The 12,983-nt window shown below is 47.8% G+C and overlaps 1 protein-coding gene across 1 annotated transcript in view; it reads right to left on the bottom strand.

Moving 5' to 3' along the window:
* Nucleotides 1-2,312: 2,312 nt before the first annotated feature.
* Nucleotides 2,313-12,983, bottom strand: part of PTGER3 (prostaglandin E receptor 3) — a 39,072-nt gene continuing 28,401 nt past the window's right edge. Inside the window, exon 2 of the mRNA XM_044301561.1 lies at nt 2,313-3,057. Coding sequence (XP_044157496.1) covers nt 2,773-3,057 — 285 coding nt within the window. The 3' untranslated portion in view covers nt 2,313-2,772. The remainder of the gene's footprint in view (nt 3,058-12,983) is intronic.

Here is a 12,983-nt window from a genome sequence, read left to right as displayed (position 1 = left end):
TCCAGTCGCTCTTCTCATTGATTTCAGATACAGTCAGCCTGGAACTCATGAGCTGCACATACTTTACATTAATACCTCAAGTTCAAAATCTACTGGTTTCTTCTATGAAGACATACCAGATACAAAGAGTGAGCAGGCAATTATCAGGAAGGGACCGTTCCTTCCCCATAACTGCATGGTCGGTCATCAGTGAAGGTTAGAGTTGTATATACAAGCAGCAATCACCGCCTCTGCCTGGGGGCGAGACATTGCTCATTCATCCTAATACTGGGCAGACAGATCATTTCACCTGAAGCGAGTGATCGGTAGCACATTTACATGGCCAAATTATTGGGTACAAAGGTTCGTAGTAACGTTCATTCCCGATAATGCCCAACCATTGCCCTGTGTAAATCCACCATAAGACATCTCCAAGAATGTCTTGAGGTGCTGCAAATGTTATTGTGAGGACCATGGACACGAATCCTAAATTAGACTACTTTTAAAGGGGTTGTCTGACTTGGAACAGGGCACGTGGACCTACTGGAGGTGACCCTGCTATGTCACTGAAAAGAGGATGCTCGATCTGTCGCAGACTTACTGCGGATTCGTTGCAGAATTTCTCCATTGATTTCATTGCAGATTTTTTTTTTCAGTCTCCCCACAAAAGTCGGCGCCAGCGTGAGATCTGCTTCAGTTTCTGAACCTCCACAGCAAATCTGCATGCACAGGACAGAGAATAATGGGGTTATTTATTAAGGCCGGCCACTGAATCTGCGACAGATATACACCAATTGGCGTATATCTAATAATAAATTACTCCCTAAGTGTCTGATTGCTGGGAACCCGCTGATCACAAGAACAGAGATCCAATGCCCCCCATTGAATGGAGCAGTGGTTGAGCATGCACAATGAAAGTCCATTCATCTCTATAGAGAAAGTTGGATATTCTCCTTCAGCTCCACAACCACCATTCAAATAGGGACACAGGACTCCCATTCTTGCAACTGATCGTCGGTCCAGCTGTCAGACGCTTATCCCTTATCAAGTGGCTAGGGGAAACATTTTGATTCCTGGAAACCGCTTTAAGTTTCAGGCTGTTGTCCTCAAACCATATAGTAGCACACATAGCCAGCAGGAGGCATGCTTTTCTGTCTATCAGCAGCTTCATGGCCTGGGGTAGGTACTGTAATACTGTGTATGGTAAAGTACTGGAGGGGGTGGATATATTGGTCAGACTGCTTAAATGGGTGATATTAAAGGATCCAGAAAGTTGTTTTTGTTTTATCAAAGTGTACTTTGCCGGAGCTGTTTGTTCAGACTTTGTTAATAGGTGGATTTTATTTTGAATGGCAGGTAGGTTTGGTAGAGGGACATACCATTCCACCCCTCACTCCAGTACAGCATTTTCCCTAGCATTAGATGAACCTGTGTAGCTACTGGGCTTATTACTGATGTGATAAAGCCAGGGATGAGAGCACCATTTATTGTTAGCACCTGGAAGCTGAAAGTCGTGGGCTGATCTACAAAGTTACTGAGAACATAGGTTAGTGCCCAGACAGGCAGGTGTTTTCTTTGAGTTTTGTTCTGTGGATCCACTCAAGTGCATGTCAAAATGTCTTTGGACTTTTAAACGGCTGTGTCCAGTGAAATCTGTCATTGCCGAGCTCGCTGACCCGTGACAGTACTATATATAGTATGGTCAAACATCTCATGCTCAGTCTCATGAATCCCATGTGTCCCATCAGTAGAAAAAGCCCAAGAGAGACCAATATACTTAGCATACAGAGCTGACAAGTCCCTTTACTATCACTCTTACCCAATAGCCAGAACCCTTTGGTAAATAGTTAAGGTGAGCCCCATGTCAATTCCACATTGAGCCTATTTACCAGATTGCCGTGAGCCCTACAAGCCCCGTGGCTCCTGGCATGGCTTTTCCCTGGGGTCCATGTTATACCCACCATCTAATGCAACCTCTGAAATTCCTAAACGTGGTGTATGTGACGTTTTGGGCAACACAGTTACACTGACCCCCTGTCCACCCCTCACTTGACTTGACAAGCATAAGACATGTTTACCCAGATTGCCATGGGCCCAGAAGCCCAGTGGTCCCTTCCATTTGCATGCTTCTGTCCACTGCTCGCTACCACTGTCCCTAAGATTCTCAGATGGATCAGAATCTGCTTCCTAGTGTAATGTTATGATATTTCCATGTTATTTTGCCTGCATGTTCTCATCGTGTCCTCCTCCACCTCACTTACATCTATATAATTCTCGCCAGCCATAAGCAAAGAGAGAAAACATCTTCTTCCTGCACAATAAATACGACGTACGCCACTCTGAAAATCTGTTTTATTTCCCGGCATATGCTCATGATATAGACTTTGTCATGCATTTAGCAGATGCTTATGGGAATGATGCTCTTTGGTTGTCATACCTTGGACCCCGTCATGCATCATCTTCACCATGCTTGGTGTTACACAGTTTCATGTCTGATGTATTTGCATGTCTATATATACATATATACAATTTAGACCAGGAGCCTGAAAGTTATGGCTTTCTCTGGCTGTTGTAACACTATGACGGGCATGCTAGTCACAACAGCCAGAGGGAGCCTCAACTTGCAGATCACTGATTTAGACATTTGGCACAGAGGATAAATTAAAATGTACTCCATTTAGCAGCGTAATATCCCATCTCTGGAACACAGGTCCAGATGGACCATTTTACATTTAAACTTTTTCTTTTTAAAGTTTTTTTTTTAGCATGCGCTTTCTCAATAGTTCTCCGTTATCAACCAATGGGTTTTCTTATTTCAGTGCTTAGGATGATCGGCTGGTCCTTTTGCCCATCATTGGAGCAGTTAGACACTGCATTGGCTACTTGGCAGAACTTTCTGAGTAGCATTTGTCTAAGTAAGAGGTAAACCCAAGGATCCAGTATTTGGTTGAGCGAGGCCAGGCGAATGGCCGTCAGAAAGAAGTTGCAGTCCTTCTGAACCTCCGCGCTTTGCGTGGGCGAGGTGGGGTTGCAGCGTTCCACTGAGGTATGATTGAAGATCATCTTTAGCATAATGACCTGTTTGGCAGAAAAGAAGAGGAACGTATGTTAGACTAGTGGAAGAAGTGGTGGAAAAACATAATACAGGAGGAAATACAAGCTGAATAATAGGTTATGTGCCAACATGGTGAGCGGGTCTAGTCCCTAGGAATGCATTGACGGAGGATGGGGCAAATGCAATTAAGTAGCAATCATCGTCGTTCCTCTTTCAACCCTTCCATGGATAGTCAGAAGAGACTCCAAATGTATTAGTATAGCAAAGAGAAGAAAAAAAAATGATCTAGGGCACAGCTGTCAGGAGTTTTTATTGGCAATAATTTTTTTTACATTTTTTAAAGTTTTGACCAATAAAAACTCCTAAAAGTTTTGGGAGTGTCTACTCTATGGAGCTATAACACAAAGACCAACACTCCGTAATTTCTTTGCTGCAAAGGAACTTCTTTATTCGTCACCCATTTGTGACGCGCGTTTCGGCACTAATATGTGCCTTTATCAAATAACAGGTGATGGTAGCTCCGTACTCTATGGAGCGTCTTCTTTTTACTTTGCAAATTTATTAGGAGGTGTGCATCTCTTAATACACTGGGTGCTTCTTACTCCAATGGACTTCTGACTAGGACATGCACATGACTGAGTTTTCGGTCTGGATGCGATGCCCCACATGTTCCACATGGGAAAAAACTTTTAACGGTTGTTTTATTTTTGGATTATTCACCTTTATATTTTTTATGCATTTATTTGTTGGTGCCACCATATTCCCCACATTTCTAGCCTTCCTATATATAAATTGGGGGAACTTGGGGATATAATCACCTACTATGTTATCCTCTTTCCAAATGTCCCAATGTTTTTTTAATAATGTTTTTAAACATCTTAGTCTGACAGTTCTATTATGTAATGATAGGCGGTATTTCAAATTGTTCCCCTTCATTCTTCTCTCCATTTTCATTCACATCTCTTGTTCTTACGGTAATTAATTTCTGTATTTCTATTCAGCTATTATTGCTTTTTGTTCTATTATCCTATCCCTACTGTAACCTTTTGCTTCAAATGTATGTTGTAGTTCCTTCTTTCTCATATTCCTCCCTTTTTGTACAGTTTCTTTTTATTCGCATGAATTGGCTTTTAGGTATATTTTCCAGCCACTGGGGGAGATGACAACTATCTCGTGAAATAAAACTATTCACATCTGTGGGTTTGTTAGATGTCCTTGTACATATTTTATCCTTCTCTATATAAATAGTTAAGTCTAAAAAATTGATCTCCCTTGTACTGAACGTCGGTGTAAATTCCAAATAAAATTCATTTTTATTTTATTCTTTAAAAAATTGCACCAATTCTGCTTCCCCACCCCCCCCCCAAATAAAAACCACATCGTCTATAAAACGTTTCCAGAGGACGAGATTCGCCCGGAGCTCGCCGTTGGGGTGGATCACTTCATGTTCCCACCGCCCCACATATACATTTGCGAACCCCGATGCGAATCTCGTCCCCATTTCAGTTCCCCACTGCTGAAGGTAAAAAGTATCCTCAAAAATAAAATAATTTTTCTTTAAAATGAACAAAATAAGTACCTCCAAATAAAATCGATTTGATCTCTAGGTAGTTTTCCCTCTTTTAAAAATAAAATAAAAATTGCCGCTTCACATCCTTTCTCATTTTCTATTAAAATACAAAGTGATTTTACATGAAGTGTGCCGATAATATAATGCAATCTCTATTCTATTTCATTTAATATCTGTAAAATACGCTTAGTGTATTTCAAATAGCTCGGTAATAGGGCTGCAGTAACCGATTATTTTAGAAATCGAGTATTCTATAGATAATTTATGAATTTATCATTAATGGAGTATTCTAATAATAAAAAATTAATTAATTGACTGTTTTCCTTTATAAAAACTCATCAAACCCCCTTCCATCAGTCCCCAACACCCTTTGTTCCCCCCTGTGTGATCAGCCCAAGTGCTTCAGTTCCCCCCAGTGCGATCGGCTCCACTATCCCCAAGTGCCATCAGCTCCCCCCGTGCCATCAGCTCTCCCCCACCCCAGTGCCATCAGCTCTGTTCCCCCAGTGCCTTGAGGTCTCCTCCACCCTAGTGCCATCAGCTCCACTCCCCCAGTGCCTTCAGCTCTTCCCCACTCCAGAGCCATCAGCTCTCCCCCCTTGTGCCAGAAGCTCTCCCCCTTGTGCCAGCAGCTCTCCCCCTTGTGCCAGCAGCTCTACTCCTTGTGCCAGCAGCTCTCCCCCCTTGTGCCAGAAGCTCTCCCCCCCCCTTGTGCCAGCAGCTTTCCCCCCTTGTGCCAGCAGTTCTACTCCTTGTGTCAGAAGCTCTCTCCCCTTGTGCCAGCAGCTCTCCCCCCTTGTGCCAGCAGCTCTCCCCCTTGTGCCAGCAGCTCTCCCCCTTGTGCCAGCAGCTCTACTCCTTGTGCCAGCAGCTCTACTCCTTGTGCCAGAAGCTCTCCCCCTTGTGCCAGCAGATCTCCCCCTTGTGCCAGCAGCTCTACTCCTTGTGCCAGCAGCTCTCCCCCCTTGTGCCAGCAGCTCTACTCCTTGTGCCAGCAGCTCTCCCCCTTGTGCCAGCAGCTCTCCCCCTTGTGCCAGCAGCTCTCCCCCCTTGTGCCAGCAGCTCTCCCCCCTTGTGCCAGCAGCTCTCCCCCTTGTGCCAGCAGCTCTACTCCTTGTGCCAGAAGCTCTCCCCCCTTGTGCCAGAAGCTCTCCCCCTTGTGCCAGCAGCTCTCCCCCCTTGTGCCAGCAGCTATTTCCCCCTCCTTGTGCCAGCAGCTATCCCCCTTGTGCCAGCAGCTCCCCCTCCTTGTGCCAGCAGCTCACCCCCTTGTGCCAGCAGCTCTCCCCCTTGTGCCAGCAGCTCCCCCCCTTGTGCCCGCAGCTCTCCCCCTTGTGCCAACAGCTCTCCCCCCCCTTGTGCCAGCAGCTCTCTCCCTTGTGAAATCATCTCCCCCCTGCTCCTCCTGACACACGGAGTGTATAGCGCCACGGCCTTAGTCGCACCAACTTACCTTTCCAGCAGGGGCGCCGCCGACACTGCATCGTTCCGCGCTGTTCTGTGTCTGAGGTCACACAGCGCGTCAGGTCACGGCGTGCGTACGTCAGGAGGTCAGTGCAGCGCGGGACCATGCATGTGCTGTGGAGTGTCCGGATGCCCCCTGATGGAAAGGAGAGTATTGCGGGCCAGCGGGAGACCATGGAGCGGGTGTAATAGGATCAAGGATTTTTTGTGTTGAATTACTCGAGAAATCGTTTAAGCCCTAGTCGGTAACATCCGGGCACAAGGCTGTAAGTGGGAATCCGCATACCTCGATAGATTACTGGTTAGGCATTCAGTGCCTGTTTTGCTAAAAAAAAAAAAAGTTTGCAGCTTCACATCTTTTCTCATTTTCTATTATAGTATAAAGTGATTTTACATGAAGTGTGCCAATAATATAATGCAATCTCCATTCAGTTTCATTTAATATCTGTAAAATGTGCTTAGTGTCTTTCAAATAGGTCGGTAACATCCGGGCACAAGGCTGTAAGTGGGAATCCCCATACCTCGATAGATTACTGGTTAGGCATTCAGTGCCTGATACAATCGGTCTACCAGGAGGTTCCATTGTGCTTTTATGGATTTTAGGATTATGGTAGAAGGCTGCAATCCTTGGGTGTCTAAATTCTACAAATTCCGCCTCCTTTTTATTTAATATTCTTTGTTTTTTGCTCCTTTGTAATAATCTATTGTTTCTGTTGGGTCTATCTTCAATATTCCATATGTTTTTTGATCCCCCAATAAATTGTATGCCTCCTTACAATAATTTTCTCTATCCATAATTGCGATTAGAGATGAGCGAATGTTTAAAAAATGTGATTCGCTGGTTCGCCACATTTTTGGGGAAAAATTTGGTTCTATCCGAATATATTTGTGGCAAATTTTGTTAAAAAACGTCAATTTCCTGGCTGCAGAGAGCCTGTATAGGGGTGTAGAACACTGTGCCTTGCAGTAACACGCATAGGGAGTCTGCTGTGGTAGTGAAATAATACTGTGAGTCCGTATGACATGCAGATGACCGGCGTCGCTCTTAGAATCACTGCACACTTCACTTATTTGGGCAGTCACGGGGCCAAAACTGACCAAATTACTCAAGTATGAACTCAGCCTTACAGGTCGATGTTAGCGCCAAGAAGAAGTGCACTCCTTTTACACCGTCGGCAGCTGATTCCACATAGATGTCTACAGAACCTGTTCTATTAAACGCTTATACAAGTAGAGCCCCCCCGACAGAGTGGAGAGGGTGTCAGCAGTAAGGTTGTGTTGACGTCACAGATTATTTTGCCCTTCCTCTGATCCGTCAGAATCAATAACCCCTGGAAAACGGATCCTGTCTGTTGAGCATCCGCCTTCACTAGGTCAGCATTTGGTCAGTAATCCATCAGTATTGCTAAAGCCAAAAAAAACAGGAGTGGATCCAAAACAGAGATGACACATGAATGGAATATTTGCATGTCTTCTGTGTTTTGTACCCACTCCTGCTTTTGGCTACCAAATCACAAGCCAATTCTGATGGGACCACACAGGCCTTACAGCTGCTACACAGACAGGATCTGTTGTGCATCTCATTTTACCTTCCTTCTGACAGATCAGAAGAAGGGTCAAATAAATGATGATGTCAGCCAAGCCAAAAAGGCTAAATAGTGGACCAGTCATGAAGTGGGGAGGGTGGAAACAGCATGAAAAGTCCACAGAGTGGCCCTATAACATAGTGTGGAGGTGGCAGCAGCATCAGGAGACCACAGAGTGGCAAGGTGACATAGTGTGGTAGTGGGTGGCAATACCAGTTCCTGTTGAAGATGGTGGGTTAAAGAAGGAGCACTTGGCATCAGATGTGTGGCATAAGGCGGGTGGCAGCATCAGAATAGTAGCTGAGTCATGTAGCCAGAAGAAACCAGTCCCTTTTGTCAAAGTGTTGGTGTGGCACCGTGGATGATCTAGCTTGATGCATCAGGAATTGGTGGGTGGAAATCCTGCCTGATCCACGCCTGCTTCATCTTGACAAAAGTCAGTTTCTCCACATTTTGGGTGGACAGGCGAGTTCTTCTAGGGGTAACCATGGTCCCCGCCGCACTTAACACCCGCTCTGATGCCACACTACTGGCCGGGCAGGACAGCTTTTCCAGGGCAAACTCTGCCAGTTGTGGCCACAAATACAGTTTGGCTGCCCAGTAGTCCAGCGGATCTTCAATGATGGCTGGCAAGGTACACTCCAAGTATGCCACCAACTGCTAGTTCAGGTTCTGCTCTACGTCTAGCTGCTGGTGAGTAGTTTCTTCACTATGCGGGCGAAGAAAGCTGCTCATCAGCGATTCTAGACTCAGGCTGCTGCTGATGGAGCTGGTACTGCTCCAGCCACCCCACCCCTCCCCAGCAGCCATGGGAGTAGAACGTGAGCACAGAGGGCCCTCCGGTCAGACCTGCGAGAGGGTGGCCGATGGCGCAGATAGGCAGCGGCCAACGGACTACATAGGATGTCTCTGTAGTAGTTCAGTTTGTCCTCCCTCTCAGTGAGTGTAAAAAAAGGCCCCCATTTTGGACCGGTAAAGAGGGTCCAACAAGGTGGAGAGCCAGAAGTCATTCCTCTGCCAAATGGTGACAATTCGGCTGTCACTACGCAACCAAGTGAGCATGCATCGGGCCATTTGCGCAAGGGACTCGGAGAGACTCCCTGCCTCCATCTCCACTGCATACTGACACGGTGTGTCTGGGTCCTCTGTCTCGTCTTCCTCATCGCCCTGTAGCTCCTCTGCCTGCTCCTTCTCTCCTGTCACCTGTGTAGAAAAACCACCTATTTCGCTACACATTGCTTGTGCTCCAATGTCCTCCTCCCCTCCTCCTACTCCTCAAGTGCAGCCCCCAAAGGGCTCATGTGGCATTGAGATGTAGGCGCCACGTCTCCAGTTCCCTGACCAGACAGATTTTCCAGCATCTGTTCCAGGACATGAAGCAGTGGAATGACATTGTTCATCCCGTAGTCCTGGCTACCGACAAATAACGTGGCCTTCTCGAAGGGCCTGAGCGAAAGACAGGTGACACACATGAGCTGCCACTGGCTGACATCGAAGTTACACAGGGGAGTACTCCTGTCCGCTTGGATCAGGAAAACGTTTAGGGCCTTTCTCTGTTCGTACAGTCAGTCCAACATATGGAGGGTGGAATTCCAACGGGTGGAAATGTCGCATATCAGTCTATGTTGGGGGATGCTGTTCTGCCGCTCAAGGAGGGTGTGCTTTGTGGTGTACGAGTGGCTGAAGTGCATGCAAAATTTCCTGGCCATTTTGAGGATGTCTTGCAGATTAGTGGAAGACTTCAGGAACTGCTTGACAACCAGATTGAACACATGTGCCATGCATGGCTCAGCCCTCCTTGACACAGCACCAACACAATGTTCTTCCCGTTGTCGGTCACCATGGTTCCAATTTTCAGTTGTCGCAGAGAAAGCCAGGATTCGATTTCTTTCTTGAAGGACATGGAGCAGTTCCTCCCCTGTGTGACTCCAGGCAAACAAGTTGCAGAACAGCGTGACACCCTCGTGCCTTGCACATGTGGTATGCTGGAGGGGCACTGTGAATTGTCCCTGCAGTGGAGGATGAGGAGGCAGAGGCAGAGGCAGACATTGTCGCTGGACCAACGGCGTGGCAACATGGAGAAGGAAGCGGCGTCACCTGGACAAGTTGCTGGTGTGGCTGTGCAGGAACCACATTGACCCAGTGGGCTGTAAAGGAGATGTACTGTCCGTAGTTACAGCTCCACATGGCACTGCCGTGCACTTTGGCAGACACCGACAGGGTCAAGGACTGGCCCACTGTAATGGTGCAGAACCCCAAACAACCAGAGTTTAAACAATGGTGGATTTATTAAATGACGGCAGTACAGTCCAGACCAGAAATCCTATGCAGGTAATCAATCCAAATAATAACTTGTGCAGAAAAACTCACAAGGGACAGCCAGACCAGGCCAGAGTTCATATGCACAGAAATAGTCAGTGTAACGTAGTACCTAGGGACGAGACATTCCCAGGGTCCGATCCGAGGTCCAACACGAGACAAACTGTTCCACATAGAAGTTTCCCACAGGCAGTCTCTAGAGATGGATTGAGGGTGTCAGAGGTCACAGGTAGTCTGGAAGAATGTGAACAGCAACATACACCCGGGTTGTCAAAACAACAGTGAGCACTGACCAGCAGGGAGATCACTTCCTAAACACCTGCTGGCCAATCACAGAGTGCCATGTGTCTATTCCTCATAGGCCATATCATTATCCTAATCCCTGACACTTGTGCGGCCTTGGCTGGTCATTGATCACTTAACCCATGCCTGCCCTCTAATCTACTAGAGTTTATGTACAGGTATATTCCCCATCAGCGGCCGGCGTAGCGAATAAGATGCGCGTTGCGATGCGCATAACCCTTTGCGAACCTCCTCTCAAGTGTGCGCGTGCAGGCTTGGACTGGCCCACAGGGCTACAGGGGAATCCCCCGGTGGGCCCCTGAGCAAGGTGGGCCCCTAGTCTTCCACCCCCTGCACAAGTGGCACATAACACAGTAGATTTACTGCTCTACAAACATGTATTCAATGCAGAGCACCTTAACCAGCCTATGTTCATATAAAAAAACTTGTTAAAATATTTATTATATTTGAATGCATCTGTACGGTGGGCCCCCAAAATAAATTATACTGGTGGGCCCTAGGTATCCCAGTCCGACACTGTGCGCGCGGACGCTTAAGCGGCCTAGCATGGATACGCGATTGCGTCGGCACAGACGCTGGAACCGTGTCCGCCCGCAAAGGAGTCGGAAACATAGATTCCGCAGACACATGCGTGACCTGTCCCACTACTCCAATGGGGTCCCCTGCAGGCTGTGCCCCACGAGAATTCCTGGGGGCCCCAGTGGACCACGAAGCAGGAGAGTGTCTTACACCCACCTTCTGTTCTACATGTGTGTGCAGGGTTGGTACTGCCTTTTTGGCAAAGAAATGACGGCTTGGGACTCTCCACCTCGGCCCAGCACAAGCCATCAGTTCTCTGAAAGGTGCAGAGTCCACCACTTGGAAAGGGAGGGACTGCAGCACCAGCAACCTGGACAGGAGCACGTTCAGCTTCTGCGCCGTTGGATGAGTGCACGCATACTGTTGTCTCTTGGCAATGGCTTCTGTGATCGATTGCTGACGGATTGAGTGACAAGGTGTAGGAGAAAGAGCAGGAGCATCAGGATCAGCAGATAATAGGAAGGACAGACAGCTCCTTTCGGCTGAGGTGGTGGAGCCTTGACTGCCTGAAACCGGGAGCGTGCCACTGGGTGATGCAGCGGTTACTGCGGAAGGCTGGACAACCACATCGGAGCAATGGTTCTCCCAGTCCATATGTTAACGCAGGGCCATGGTGCCAACATTGGCACCCTGGCCACGCTTTACCTTCTGCCCACAGATTCTAAATTTGGCCACGTTCACCTCCTCCAGCGGCTTAACAAAAACTGCCACCCTGCCGAGTAGTTGATTTTACCCCCAACACTATGCACTGACGGACTGCTACCGCCACTGCTTCCATGAACCCCTGCACCGCTACTTTCCGGGCAGATAGGCTCCCGCGAAGCAGGTGGTCTACCCCGGGCACGTTTGGCTACTGACCTCCCACTGCTGCCACCTTGCTGACTCCTGCCCACGACTTGTTGGCTCCGCCGCTAGCGACTTGTTGGCTCCGCCGCTGGCTCATGGGCAAGCTGCCACCCTCTTCTTCCGATGATAATGAAGCCCCTTTGTCACCCGGCTCCCAAGTGTGATCAGCTACATCATCATCATCGAGTGCTGTCGGCACGTCACTGATGTCCTCCTCAACCATCTCTGGGTCGGGAGCCTGATCGCTCTCAACACCAGCTCCCACGCCACTCTCCTCATCACTACTTGCCCGCCTAGCGGAGGAAGCGGCGTATGTCTCCTCCACATCTTGGCTGGGCAGTAGCTGCTGACTGTCCTCTAGTAGCTCATCCTCGCTGAAAACTGGAGCTGAGCCTATGGCATATAATACTTCTCGCGGTAAGGGAACTGCTCCCGGGCCATGCCAACTAGGCGTCGTGTCAGAGGAACCCACCGACTGTTGGCTGGGCATATCTGATGTCACTTGGGACGAAATGGATGACCGAGTCAACCATTCAGGAACCGCTGGGTTGCTGGTCAAGCCACGACCACTAGATGACACTGGGAGCTCAGGCCTCTCGCTGCGACTCCTGCTGCCACGGCCCCTTACTCTGCTGTGACCTCTGCCTGCGCCAGAAACATTTAGGCCTCTGCCACTCCCCTGTGCAGGGCCTGGCACATCTCTGTCTGACATACTGTTAGATCAAATGTTAGATGAAACATTTTTTATTTCGCCACTAATACACGGCAAACATGGATTTAGAGTATATCACTGCACCGCTGAACGGCAATTAGGCCGTAACTTTTGTCCACTTTTCCACTACACAAAAGGCTTTTCAACAGATAAGTGCAATGCTGAACGGCAAATATATTTTTATTTCGCCACTAATACATGGCAAACAGGGCCTGAGAATATATCACTGCACCGCACAAAGGCAAATATATTTTTCTTTTGCCACTAATACACGGCAAAAAGGGCTCCACAACATATAATTGCACCACACAAGGGCAAATAAGACGTACTCTAGAGATATTTTCTCGTAATAAACCCTGTTAATGGCTGCATCAATCATGCACTTGCACCCCAATAACAAGAACGGTCTACTGGAATTACAGAGCTGTATAATGGCAATTTGGATCCGCAGTCAGTGCAGCAAGGTGTAATAGGATTGTTCCTATTACCCAGGCTGTGACCTCCCCTACTGAACCCTGTTCTACATAAATGCTTTGGAACGATTCCTCCCTATCCTTTACCTGCACTTAT

Source organism: Bufo gargarizans, chromosome 7 (assembly GCF_014858855.1).
Source record: "Bufo gargarizans isolate SCDJY-AF-19 chromosome 7, ASM1485885v1, whole genome shotgun sequence".
In the NCBI taxonomy this organism is placed as follows: domain Eukaryota; kingdom Metazoa; phylum Chordata; class Amphibia; order Anura; family Bufonidae; genus Bufo; species Bufo gargarizans.
Note: the sequence above shows the minus strand (reverse complement) of the source record. Positions and strands in the feature narration are given on the sequence as shown.